Source organism: Gastrolobium bilobum, unplaced genomic scaffold, assembly GCF_033153095.1.
Source record: "Gastrolobium bilobum isolate Gb01-03AN ecotype WA unplaced genomic scaffold, APGP_CSIRO_Gbil_v1 utg2193, whole genome shotgun sequence".
Lineage (NCBI taxonomy): Eukaryota > Viridiplantae > Streptophyta > Magnoliopsida > Fabales > Fabaceae > Gastrolobium > Gastrolobium bilobum.
In genome coordinates this window covers 304,222-317,147 of record NW_026897609.1, presented here as the reverse complement: position 1 = coordinate 317,147, position 12,926 = coordinate 304,222, and the positions used below count along the sequence as shown (strand labels likewise).

Below are 12,926 nucleotides of genomic sequence, written 5' to 3'. Positions count from 1 at the left end.
GTTGACCAAGGAGGGTTCATGAGTCTTTTGGTTATGAACACCAGCAGAACCAACATGTCCGTAACCATTGTGTTCTGGCTCTGAATCTTGGGGGTACGCTCGTCAAATGGTAAGTGCATAGTGAAATCACGTAAGTTGATATCTTGCAATACCACCTCTGATTTGGGAATCAATGGCCGGCTATCTCCATGAGAAAGACATGCAAATGGGTTAGATGGTTTAATCACTTAGGTAGATAAATATGTCAAACCACTCGTCCAAACAAGGACATCATGCAAACCCACTTCTCCATTTCCCCATTTATCTCTCCAAAATCCTCCAACCAAACACCCCCTAAAGGAAATGTTATACATATTACCTTTATCACTCTTATTATTTTTTTCGTTGGATCAATTTGAAATCAACGATTAAAAAAGAGAAAAAATTAATTGTCATTAATTTCAAATTGATCCAACGGTAATCAAAACTCCTAGAACTAAAATGATAATAAACATAGAAAAAAGTGACCATCATGTAACTGGAACTAAACCAATTTTTCCTGCTGAAAGAACAATTCGTGTGGGTCCCATTCATGTAATTAAAATAAAAAACAAAAAAGGCTGGTACGAAACCAATGGGTGAGCTGGTAACATTTTTTACCTCATGTTACAGAATACTAGTTTTCCCCGTAAACATAACCTTTCTTTATGAAAAATATAATAAAGAAAAAAATAAAATAAAAGTAGTAGCACACGCACCAAACCCTAAAGGGAATCTAAATCCACCTAACCATCTACAACGATCTTTCAAATTTCAGTTACGTGTTACAACCACCGATCTACTTAGTTTCATTTCATTACTCTTCTTCTTTTGTTTTCCGATAATTTCTTCAGCAATAGCGAAAATGTCTTATGCTTCTCTTATACTCAATCACTCCAAAAAGGTATTCATAGTTACTGAATTGCAGCATAATGTATTTTAGCTTTATTCCATGGTTACTGAATGCTGCTTAAAGAAATTTAAAGAGGTAATACATATTTGATTTCTCTGCAGTTGAGGAATGCTCCAAACTTTCTGCATTACGAGCATGCCCTTTTGGTTCGTTGGTTTTCCAGTGATACTCAAACCACAATCAAAAGAAATCAGGGTACTTAGTTGATTTGTATTAATTTTCTATTACACTGTGTAACTATGAACTTGGACTAAATTAATAGCAAAATTCATTCAGTTTTTTAGGCTTGGTCATTTGAGAGAAACTTTGTTCAGTGTTCTCCTTGCATACTTGGAGTTTGGGGTCAATAATATGTCTTACTTACCGTGGATTGGGTTGAAAAACACTAACTTATTATGGCTGTGGCAAGTTTTATTTAGCTGCTCCAAGGTCTATTCAGTTTTCTGTGTGCAGTTTATGGTTGATGAAGGATTTACTGTATTGGGACAATGTAATTATCCATTTATGCTATGCTCTGGTGGGTGGTGTTTTGAATAATCTGTATGTGTGTGAACGGGAGGTGTACTGATAAAGTTGATATAGGAGAAAATTACCTTATAGACAATTTTTCATCATATTGCATTGATAGCATATCATTTGACTTCTAGTTGATGTTCCTTAAATTTTATTTTCTGTGCTTATATTTGAGGTTGATTGATTTTAGATATGTGGAAAACCGAATTCTGTGGTTACGAGTATTCAACAAGAAAGAGTGTTTCTGAGCCAGCCTACTCTACTGTAAGTAAAGCTCATTTTAGATGCTAATCAATCAATGTATTATAAAAAGTTTTCTCTCTGCAGTATCACCTCACCTTTTCTCATTGCCTACCGTCTTTTTTCCTTCCTATTTGATCTAATGTTCTCAGCTGACCCAAATTCTCTTTGCAGAAACTTTCATTTGGTATACAGAAGAGAAACATCTCTATGGCTGCTGTGAAAATGGGTTCCATTGCTGGATCCTTATTCAACAGCGAGATTTCACAGTATGTCTTTTATTATGGTTTTTCCCCCCTTCTGTATTTGCCTTGCTTCAATAGTGCAATGCCTGCAACTTATTTCTCCTGTCCATCCTGACCCCCAAAAGAAGTTCACAGGTACAGCCAAGGAGATGTTATGCATCAGCTTCAGGTACAGTTCATCATTCTTTGGGTTTCCTTAATTTTTTTCTCTGTTTTTTGTGTTGGGTATCTCGTAAAAGTTGTTGTTTTAAAATATAGTTGTCTGGATATGGGAATTTTTTTTTTTTTTCCAAGAGTTAAGAGGGTCTTACACTTTTTCCTGAACCATTCTTTTTTAAAATTGGTAAATGGTAAGTTTTGAGAAGAGTAAACTTCTACTTTGGTCAAAAGAATTTTGGAACATCAACTTGGTTCTTGAAATATTTTTACATCAATTTGTTCCTCATGAATTTTTTGACATAAAAATGGTCCAAAAGTTACTCTTTACTAGGGACCAAATTAATGTCATTCGATGGCAAAAAATTATCATTTGAGAATATCAGTCTAAATGATTGAAATCTTACTGATTTCATCACCAACATGGTGAATCTCTTTTAGATCTCCCTCCGCACCAGGAAATTGGAATGCCTTCTCTTTCTCCTACAATGACTGAGGTTTGTATATTTCTGAGGCTTATTAAGTTGTTATATTGTGGGTTATGGTTTCTGCTTCTGCCAACCGATTCCCAATCATATGAAGGGTAACATTGCAAGATGGTTGAAGAAAGAAGGTGATAAAGTTTTTCCTGGTGAAGTCCTCTGTGAAGTTGAAACTGTATGGTTCTTGTTCCATTGAAATAATTGACTTGGTATTTATAATATCCCAAATAATTTTCTTATGTGAATTTTGACTTAAATTCATTTTATATGAAGGATAAAGCAACAGTTGAAATGGAATGCATGGAGGAAGGTTATCTTGCCAAGATAATACGTGGGGATGGGGCAAAAGAAATTAAAGTTGGTGAGGTATAGAATCTTCTAGCTGGAAGCAGTGTAAACCTTGTTTACTCCACCCTGCTCTAAGGGGAGGGCTTTTCATTTGTTGTTCCATAAAGTTTGAATGCACAACAAAATTTTATTCTTGCTTTATACTCCAAACTTTGTTATCATGTGAAAGGCATCAATGTTTGTAACATGAAGAATTTCTTTAATAGGTGATTGCCATAACTGTTGAAGACGAGGATGATATTTCTAAGTTTGAAGATTACCAACCTCAAGCATCAGATCCTGGTGCTGCCACAGCCCAACAGTCATCACCAAAGAAAGAGATGGTAGAGGAGCCTGCTCAAGAATCCGAACCAAAGGTTTCCAAACCAAGTATATCACCTTCATCTGGAGATCGCATATTTACTAGTCCTCTAGCTAGAAAATTCGCTGAAGAGAAAAATGTCCGTTACTAAAATGCCATGGTTGAAAGTTTTTCTATAAAAGAACTGAATTAAGCCATTTTTACACCATAGATAATCAGTTTTCCCACAATGTAGGTCCCTCTCTCTAGCATTAAAGGAACAGGACCTGAAGGTCTCATTGTTAAGGGTGATATTGATGATTACTTGGGTATGATATATCTTTCTTTATGTTTCTGTAGCTTCTTCCTTTTGCAGGATAAATCCTCTAGCTTTCTATCTCTCTTGCTAGCTAGAGGAATTCCTGTTGCCCTTTGGGTGATTGAATTGATTTAATTAAGATTTTTGACCATCTGATGCAACTTCTGATATTATAGAAGTTTCAGCACCCTCAAAGGCGAAGGTTACAACAGATGCACCACTGGGTTATACTGACATTCCTCTCTCTCAGATAAGGAAGGTAGTTTATCAACAAGTTTTGAATTTTTTTTTTCTGAAATTTTATTAGATGATACATGTCCTCAGTGCGTGCAAAAATCATAGACCATTCTTTAAGGACCATATCTTCTATTAGACTTGATAAGTTTTATCTAATGCCAAAGATAGAAGCTCGACTCCTTAAGATTTAGTCCACTACTGTCGTTTATCCTGGAACATATTTTTTTCTTTTCCAATGTACCCGCTGACAAAAATTAGTTCTATATCTCTTGCGTACTTCTGATAATGTTGTTGGCCATTTGTATCTTGTGGGCTCATAAAATTTGTCATGATCGACATGTCATTTATTGCTCTCCATTTCATATAAATGAGTTTTGTAAGCTTCTTGCTTCTTTTGTTTTTTCACTATTGGCACATTTTATTTTCTCCTTGTGTGTTTACTATTAGAGAAATATAAAATCATTAATGTAGCTTTTCCTAACAGTTTAAGTTTTTGGGTTGAATTGGTTCTTTATATAATATCAGAATCTCGGTGTCACGGGTTCAATTCTCAACGCCTCTCATTTAATTAATAATTAATTAAGTCTTGTGAAATTCTTAGCACAGGTAGATGAGCATGTGCATTGTCCACCCTTCAAGCCCAGTGGGCTCTAGTGTGAAGGGACATGTTAGAGAATAATATAAACCATTAAAAGATCCTTACCCATAAACCTAAACTTTTAGGTTGAATTGGTTCTTTACATTTACTTTTATTTAATGTTCTGCTCTATATATATCTTAGCATAAATGAGTTTTTTAACTAAAAGTAACTCTATATAATTTGACAGGTCACAGCTTCACGCCTATTATTATCAAAACAAACTATTCCTCATTATTATTTAACAGTAGATGCATGTGTTGACAAAATCATGAGGTGAGTTTCTCTATCACCAATTGGCTTACCTATGATACAGATAATTTGTGACTATTTGGACTTTGTCCACAGTTTGCGAGCCCAACTCAATTCATTGCAAGAAGCATCTGGTGGGGCACGGATATCAGTAAATGACCTTGTCATCAAGGTAGCATATTTTTCCTTTGACACAAAGATTTGTGCTTGTATCTTTTTTTGTTTTTTTTTAATACAATAATAACACTGAGGTTTGTACCTATAACCCTATACAAACTATCCAAAGTCCCTCACTAGTCACCGCTAGCTCACTCCTAGTGGCTTGTGCTTGTATCTTTCTTGCATCCGATCTTTTGGTTGTCATTTTAAGATTTAAAGTGCTCTTTAAGAATAGGTACTTGATGAGCATAAGCAAGTGAAATGTTTTGACCATTAAGATCACATTGAATGACTTTCCACTTGTTTGCTAGTTTAGAACATAATGCCAGAGTGTCAGACAAATTGTTGCTTGGGTGGGTTTTCCCTTATATACCTCTGCCGTGTGTTTTTTAGGCCAAATTTTAGAACACGGACAGCATATGAAGTTAGAGAACTTTAAATATTTCAAGCTAGAATCATTCTTAGATAATTTTTTCTAATAGCAGCACATTAGTTCGCAAGCACATCGGCAACACTCAACAGAAAAGAGTTCTTTAGCTGGAAAATGCTTATATACACTGTGATGCGAGAATATAGACTTTTATAGCTTAGGCTATAAATTCTGTTTAGGGACATATTAACTTTGTTTTATGCCTATATTTATTTCAGGCTACTGCTCTGGCTCTCCGAAAAGTTCCTCAATGTAACAGTTCATGGACAGATGATTATATTCGCCAGTAAGTCAACAATTTTAATGTAATTATTGCCATTAAATTTGTATGCTACATTCAACGTGATACTAGTTACTTAACTTTTATGCAGATATCATAATGTGCATATTAATGTTGCAGTGCAAACTGATCACGGGCTCTTTGTTCCTGTGATCAGGGTGAGTCATGGCCTTTTTCTATTAATGTATACATTTATGGTTTTAGGTCCTATTGCAGATTCTAACTTGACCTTATATTGATAATATTTTCAGGATGCAGACAAGAAAGGCCTCTCTGCAATAGCTGAAGAGGTCAAACAATTGGCAAAGAAAGCCAAAGAAAATAGCTTGAAACCCGAAAACTATGAGGTTATGAAGTTTCATATTTGTTCTTATTCCCGTGAATGATAACCTTTTGTGCTGGATTATCGATTCTTGAGTTGATTCACTTTGCAGGGAGGTACGTTTACAGTTTCAAACTTGGGAGGGCCATTTGCTATCAAACAGTTCTGTGCCATCATCAACCCTCCTCAATCAGGCATTCTTGCTGTTGGATCTGGTGAGAAGATTGCTGGTCTTTATGTCCCTCTTTAATAATTTTTTAAAACTGCTGTCAATGTCCTCTGATCTTCATAATCATAATCTTGCCACTTTGCCTTTTACATGAGCAGCTGAGAGGAGGATCATACCAAGTTCAGGTGCTGAAGAATATAAGTTTGCTTCCTTCATCTCCGTAACCCTCAGCTGTGATCATCGTGTTATAGATGGTAATCATTCTTTTCAAGTCTAAGAGTTGAATTGAGATTGTTTCTTAACTTCGTGGCATGCTAACGGATCACTTCAATATCTTGTTTGTTCAGGTGCAATTGGAGCCGAATGGTTAAAAGCATTCAAAAGCTATATTGAAAATCCAGAATCCATGTTGTTGTAAGAATAAACAGAAGGCCTCCATGACATAATTCCTTTCTAGTGATATTAAGGCGGGGGATGAGAACTGTTGACCGGGCTGTATTACCAAGGTTGATTGTAACCCTGACCATTTTTTAACCTCTTAATGCAAATTTTGCAATTTTGTATTTTTTTAATAAGCGGGGCTGATTGTGAGGGAATTTAATTGACTGAAAGTTTGTTCTTACAACTTTCAAGAGAATGCACCCAATGATTCAAGATAGTTTACGTTTTTCAGATTTTCTTGTAGATGGTGTGAATAATTGAAAGTCCGTTTATTTACTTATTTCTATATGGTATCCCAGCATTTCCTATGTTAATTTTGTTAGCCTAGCCTTCAATTTCTAGATGGGTTTAATGTTTTCAAAGAATGTGTGTAAATTTTGAGACTATCTCAATGTCATCATTGAGTATGGTTAAAAATGAATAAAAATAGATAGGATAATAGGATCTGTTCACCAAAAACTAACTAAAAAAAAACCCCTGCGGTGATGAACTCGGTTCTTGTAACTAGTAATATTACCTTCGTCTTGCATGCTTATTATAAACCAAGCCTGTTGCTTTCTCCCAGTTTAGTAGATTTGGCGTAAAAAGAACTTACTGAACAACGAGAGAGGACAACGCTAATAGTTTCTTCCAGTTTATGTTTTTCGTCGGAAGACATTCAGTGCAAGAGCAGATAGAGTGAGCAGAATTGATTGCAAGTCTTCGCCACGGATGGGTCCTTGGTTGAGCTCAAATCCACTTTGGAAAGATAGATGTTTATTTATTTATTCCTTTATTTTTAAATTACTATTGTTATTCACTTCATTACCATTTCCATACCAACCAACAGTGAATTCAATGAAATATTGAAATTTCAAGATCTTGCAAATGCGCAGATAAGCATAGCTGGCATATACACAACAATACTTTCTCTGTTGTCCTCAATTCTCCATTTTCTGTTTTCTCGCAGTTTTGCATTCAGCCAATATTACATCCTCCGGTTAAAATGAAATTAACTCGTTAATATTACATTACATCTTCCGGTTAAATTTCTTCTCTATCTTGCATCTCAAATCGGTTCCTAACAATCCTGCTAGTAATTGAGACATTTCCTATGACAGTGACCACATTTCATATTAAGAACAAAACCACATCCCCGTCAAACTTCTAGTTCGCCAATAACATTCAGTAGGACTATAATACCAAAAGGCAAACTGTAATAATAAATCCAAACAACAACAACAACGAGAGCTTTTTCAAACTAGGTAGGTTGGCTACATGGATCAAACTATAATAATCAACCGAAGTTGAGATGACTTTCTAAATGAAAAGAAGCATGACAATATGCTAAGAAGGAAAAAAATCCATCACATTTAATTCTCTATCACTTGCTAAAACAAATACAACAATGTTTATATTTGGGAGTTCAAATCTCTAAGGCCATGCAATGTCATAATCTAGCACGGGGATACACACAATGTTGTTAAAACGTAGAGTCTACGTAGAAACGTTAGGGGTGAGCAAGAACGTAAAATCATGAAACGTAAACGAAACGTAAGAGTTTATTATTTACCAAAAAAATAAATATATCCAACATATATATATATATATATATATATATATATATATATATATATATATATCAAAAACACACCAATACATAAGTCATCACAAATTTAAGTCCAAACACTAAAAGAAATAAAATGAAAAAAAGGTGGAAGTAGGATAATTTAAAATCTAATCTGTTAATTATTAGAGCAATTGCAATTAACAGATATTATGAAAAAAAGAAAATCTACAATGCTTCGATTAATTAAGTTAAAGTGTGTTTAAAGCCGAATTAAAAAAATGATTTAGACTTCAAGTTGCGATTGCAGATTACAACACAAATTGTGCGATAGCTCAGGCCCAAGATAAAAACGCAATTCCATTCAGACATTCAGTCATTAGTTTCAAATTTTAAAAAAAATGGTTAAATGAATGATAGGCAATTAGGCACAAAGAATAGAGAACTCTATAAATAAAACGTTACCTTGTTTTTTCGAAAGATTGTGGAGAGAGAATATGAGATGGCAGCGAAGAGGGTGAAGAAGCAAGCAAGGAAGAAGCAAGCAAGGAAGAAGCAAGAGCACCTGCTGCCTGCTTGAAGACAACGATGAAGAAGACACGATTTCGTTGTTCCTTACTGCCTGCTGTCAAAATTTACAAGGAAGGATGACAGGGAGGATGGAAGAAGCAAGGAAGGACGCTGCTACCTGCTTGAACACAGCGATGAAGAAGACACGATTTCTTTTTGTTTTAGACGATGAGGAATGACAACGATGACAGCAAGGAAGGACGCTGCGTTTTAGACAACAGCAACACACATGATTGGCGAGGTGGGTTTTTTTTGTTTGTTTTAAATTGGGGGAAAACATGATTTCTCAAACATACCCCTCATTTCTTTTTTTTCTTTTTAGAATTGAGTCAACTCGGTAAACTCAACGAGTCAACCGAGTTTACCGAGTTGACACGACGTTTCAACCGTTTCGACCCAAAACCCGTTTCAACTACCGTTTCGACATGTTTTTTGTCATAAAACGACACTACGTTTTTACAACACTGGATACACATGCCAAACAGAGGTTTCACAGATAAGATATAAGAACATATACATAAAATAAAATATCCCCAAGAGATACCAGGAAATATATAAGAACACAGATACAGGATACCGTTATCCATCTGTTCAATAGAAAACAACTAACACCAACCATTTACTCAAAAAAATTTCTTTCAGTCAACTCTAGCTCTAAATAATACCTTGAAAGACATGCAAGAAACCTTAATGTTTAATTGCACATAGGAAAGCTCAATGAAAGCTTTTATTGCTTTGGTTTGAGCAGTAAAAATCTACAAATAACAATGGCATCAATAAAGAGGTAAAGGATTGAGGTGAACTTTTGACTCTAAAGTTGTAGTAGTTGCTTGTTCAAGTGCTCATTGCACCATAAGAGTAAGCCACATTAGCAATCAGAAGTTCATGCATAATACGATTAGAATCCGTAGTCATTATCTATGAAAGCTAAACTACAAGGATGGAAAGAGAAAATCTATATATGGTGACCAAATTCAAGTAAAATGTCACATCGACTAGCTACTAAAGTCCTTCAAAACACTAATTATGTATGCAAACATTCTTTTCTTTTTTTTTAAACTGTTCCTTGGAGCAAGTAGTGGTTTAACAATGAAGACAGTTCATTTGATTGAGCAGAAGCAAAATCTGCCAGTTGATAGCTTCATAAGATAATATGTAGTCAAACTAGAGTACAAAAACATGTTTTATTATCTCATATAGAGAACAAATATCTTCTTCCAACTAAACAGAAACCACTGAATAAATGAAATACCATTTATTGACAATACACTAGGGGCTATTAAAAATTATTTAAATAAAGATTGGACACGAGATTCTTTGCTAGCCTCCCTAGATATACCAAGATATAAGTGCACCAAAACATGAATATTCAGCCAGAAAAAAATCATGGACATAATATGAATATACCCAAATTTGCAAAATAAAAATCATCAATGATATTCTACCAGAAACTATCAAATGATACATAATTTATACTGAGCCAAGCCCCACAATCGGAAATACTAATGCATTAGTCTAATATCAGAGAATAAATTATAGCATACACATGCAAAATCCCCTGAATTCATAAATCCTAAGAACATATATATAATATCAGCATCCTTACGCACAAAAGTAAACTAACCACTCAGCTTCTATCAAATCATATATCACAACATTATTGTACAACACCGTTTACACAAATCTTCCATTCCCATGCACTGGCAGGGGAAGAATAATTTTTATACTATATCCAGCATTAAAGCGGTCTCAATTATTCATTAAAGATGATTCGACGAATTACATTAGAAAGGTTAGCCATTATCAAGCTGAACAAAAAATATGCAGTAAACACAATTGTTTGCAACAGCAGCACTGCCACATACAGGTATAATACTTTATACCTCAATAATAGCTCAAAATTGATAGTAACCACTAAAAATGAAATAAAATATGAAAACTCACAAAAAGTGATGTTCTCATATAGGCACGTAACGTTTCAACGCCTGCTTCGCCGTGACAGCCACTCCAACCACCACTCCGCCAACTGCACCCGCCACCGCAGCCGATCTCACCCCTCTCGCCGCTCGATACAATGCGCCGGTGCCGAGCCCCGCCGCCACGCTGTTCCACACATCATCCGTGTCCCTCGCCGCCTCAATCCCGCTCTCGATGCCGGCGTAAAGCAACCCGATGATACCCAGGCGGTTACCCCACGCCCGACCCGAATGTCCGGAGGAGTTCAGGACCCTGTTAATTCGGAGCTTCATGGTGTCTCCGGACTCGAAGGATTTGACGCCGTCAACGAGGCCAACGGCGGCTCCGCCAACGGCACCGGCGAGGTAGCTGCAGCCGGTGTAAAAGGTGAGGTTCTCGCCCCAGGAACGTCGCTTACGGCGAGCCTCCTCGTCGAAGAGGTACTCGGGGGAGGTTGGGAGCTGGTAGAGGTTTCGAATGGGGACTTCGAGGTCTTTGTAGGGGTTGTAGAGGCGGGTTTGGTTCTTGGATTCGGGATCTGAATCTTGATCTGGGGTCTGGTACGCCATGGGAGAGGCTTCCAGACTCTAGGGTTAGGGTTTCGCGTGTTAGAGAGAGAAACTGAGAGTTGCACAAGAACGACGCTGTGTAGTTTCTATTTCGAACCTTTGAGATTTTTGGGTGAAAAAATCGAACCGCTATGGCGGCGAGTTACGGAGCCGGTCCAGTTAGATTCGTTTTGGAATAAGGACCGGGTTCTGCGTCGAACCGGATGTGATTTTTTTTCTAGCTTAGAATAAAAAACGGTGTCGTTGTTTTTGACACGTGCTTACACATACAGAAATAAGCGCCGTCAGCCAATGACACTGTCCGTTTTTATTATCCGGAGGCAGAACAAATCTTCCATGCATCATGCCTCAAGTACAGTGTTGTTAAACTCTACTCTGGGCATCGATCCGGTCAGAGTACTGGGTCACTGGTTGGACCGGTGGGTCATTGGTCAGACTGGTTGACCTGAATATATATAAACATATAAAGATATATATATAAATATGAACATATAAATTCAATTATATTCTCCATATCTAAAATGAATTAAACAAGGTTCACTAAATAAGTTAAAAAACATGAAGCATAAATAAATAAAAGTGCATGTTATTACTATGTCAATTTAAATTGTAACTCAGAATCCTCATAAACATACCTCTCAATGACATTGAACTCATAGTTTTCAGATTCAACTACATTAAAATAACACATGTCACATTCTCTGTTTTATTATTTCACAAATTACTTCAGTATTGAAAACTAAGAGGTCATTGTAGAAGAGTATACTAGCAAATAAAATTACAAAAAGTTTTTAAAACGAGTTTTACATTTTTTTTGATAAGATGAAACAATTTTAATTTTTTTTTTAAATGCATGACCCGACCGGGTCATCAAGTTTGGCTGGGTTTGTCCGGGTTTTGACCAGGTCGATGCATGACCGGTCTAATGCTTGACCCGAACCGGTCTGGTGACTGGGTCACCGAGTTTCGGGTCGACCCGGCCGGGTCAGACCGGGTTTTACAACACTGCTCAAGGGTACTCAAGTGGATATTTTTTTTTCTAAATGAGAAAAAAAAATTCATTTAAATTTAATTTTTAATTTATATTTTCAGTAAAGCTTAATTTGTTTTTCCTTTTTAAATAAAATATAATTACCTCCCGATGCACCGAAGATTTGTTCACGATGACATGACCATGTCGTTAATTAAAATTGTAAGGGAAAAAATTATTCTGATATGCTACATGAGATAATTTTTTTTTATACATTCTTTGATAATTGTGTCATTTTTTTTTCAAATGGTAAAGCCCTCAAATTTATATCTATAACATAAGATAACTTATTTTTTTAATACGAGATTAGTAAAACACAAGTTTAAAACCCTTTGTTGTTTTGTTTTTTTAAATTTTTTCTTGACGGTACTTTTGGCATTTTCGATGCTTTTCTCTTCTTCCTTTAGAAGCACATATATAATACATTTTCTGGGTGATTATGTATAAATTTAGTTATAATGTGTTTGATTTCATTTTAAAATCTCAAAATTATAGTTTGGATGAAAATTGTAACAGGTAAATTCGACGATTAAATATAACAAAAGACAGTGCATTTTATCTCCATGTTTTCATTTAATTTTAGACAAAAAATTTATTTTTTGTTTGTTATTAATTTTTTATCCTCAAGTTACTTCCTCAGTTAGTGAGGGATCAAAAATAAAGTTTGTCTTTAAACTCAAAACCGAAAAGCTTGAAGTAAGATGTATTATGTTTATTGCTTAATTAACCATTAGATTTTGTCCTTTGAAACAAACTAAATTACTAATGGATTTTTGTCTAACTTTTACAAAGAATAAATATTTTATGAATACAA

The 12,926-nt window shown here is 35.5% G+C and overlaps 2 protein-coding genes across 2 annotated transcripts; one reads left to right on the top strand and one right to left on the bottom strand.

Moving 5' to 3' along the window:
• Positions 1 to 815: 815 nt before the first annotated feature.
• Positions 816 to 6,601, top strand: LOC133308536 (dihydrolipoyllysine-residue acetyltransferase component 2 of pyruvate dehydrogenase complex, mitochondrial-like). The gene is made up of 19 exons (XM_061509163.1): positions 816 to 922; positions 1,033 to 1,126; positions 1,635 to 1,708; positions 1,859 to 1,953; positions 2,055 to 2,098; positions 2,527 to 2,582; positions 2,668 to 2,742; positions 2,841 to 2,933; positions 3,122 to 3,355; positions 3,452 to 3,524; positions 3,691 to 3,773; positions 4,579 to 4,664; positions 4,737 to 4,812; positions 5,448 to 5,515; positions 5,601 to 5,667; positions 5,761 to 5,856; positions 5,944 to 6,046; positions 6,159 to 6,254; positions 6,348 to 6,601. Exons 1-19 carry the CDS (start codon positions 884 to 886, stop codon positions 6,416 to 6,418), a joined length of 1,623 nt encoding a protein of 540 aa, XP_061365147.1. The 5' UTR covers positions 816 to 883; the 3' UTR covers positions 6,419 to 6,601.
• Positions 6,602 to 10,171: 3,570 nt separating this feature from the next.
• Positions 10,172 to 11,169, bottom strand: LOC133308538 (mitochondrial import inner membrane translocase subunit TIM23-2-like). Its single transcript, XM_061509168.1, has one exon. It carries the CDS (start codon positions 11,080 to 11,082, stop codon positions 10,516 to 10,518), a length of 567 nt encoding a protein of 188 aa, XP_061365152.1. The 5' UTR covers positions 11,083 to 11,169; the 3' UTR covers positions 10,172 to 10,515.
• Positions 11,170 to 12,926: the final 1,757 nt, after the last annotated feature.

What these genes read in the sequence shown, in the direction of transcription:
- LOC133308536 (XM_061509163.1), top strand. Translation starts at nt 884, where the DNA reads ATGTCTTATGCTTCTCTTATACTCAATCACTCCAAAAAG. An exon ending in TACTCAATCACTCCAAAAAG is followed by an intron (nt 923 to 1,032) that starts GTATTCATAGTT and finishes ATTTCTCTGCAG; the next exon opens with TTGAGGAATGCTCCAAACTT. An exon ending in ATGTTATGCATCAGCTTCAG is followed by an intron (nt 2,099 to 2,526) that starts GTACAGTTCATC and finishes AATCTCTTTTAG; the next exon opens with ATCTCCCTCCGCACCAGGAA.
- LOC133308538 (XM_061509168.1), bottom strand. Translation starts at nt 11,082, where the DNA reads ATGGCGTACCAGACCCCAGATCAAGATTCAGATCCCGAATCCAAGAAC.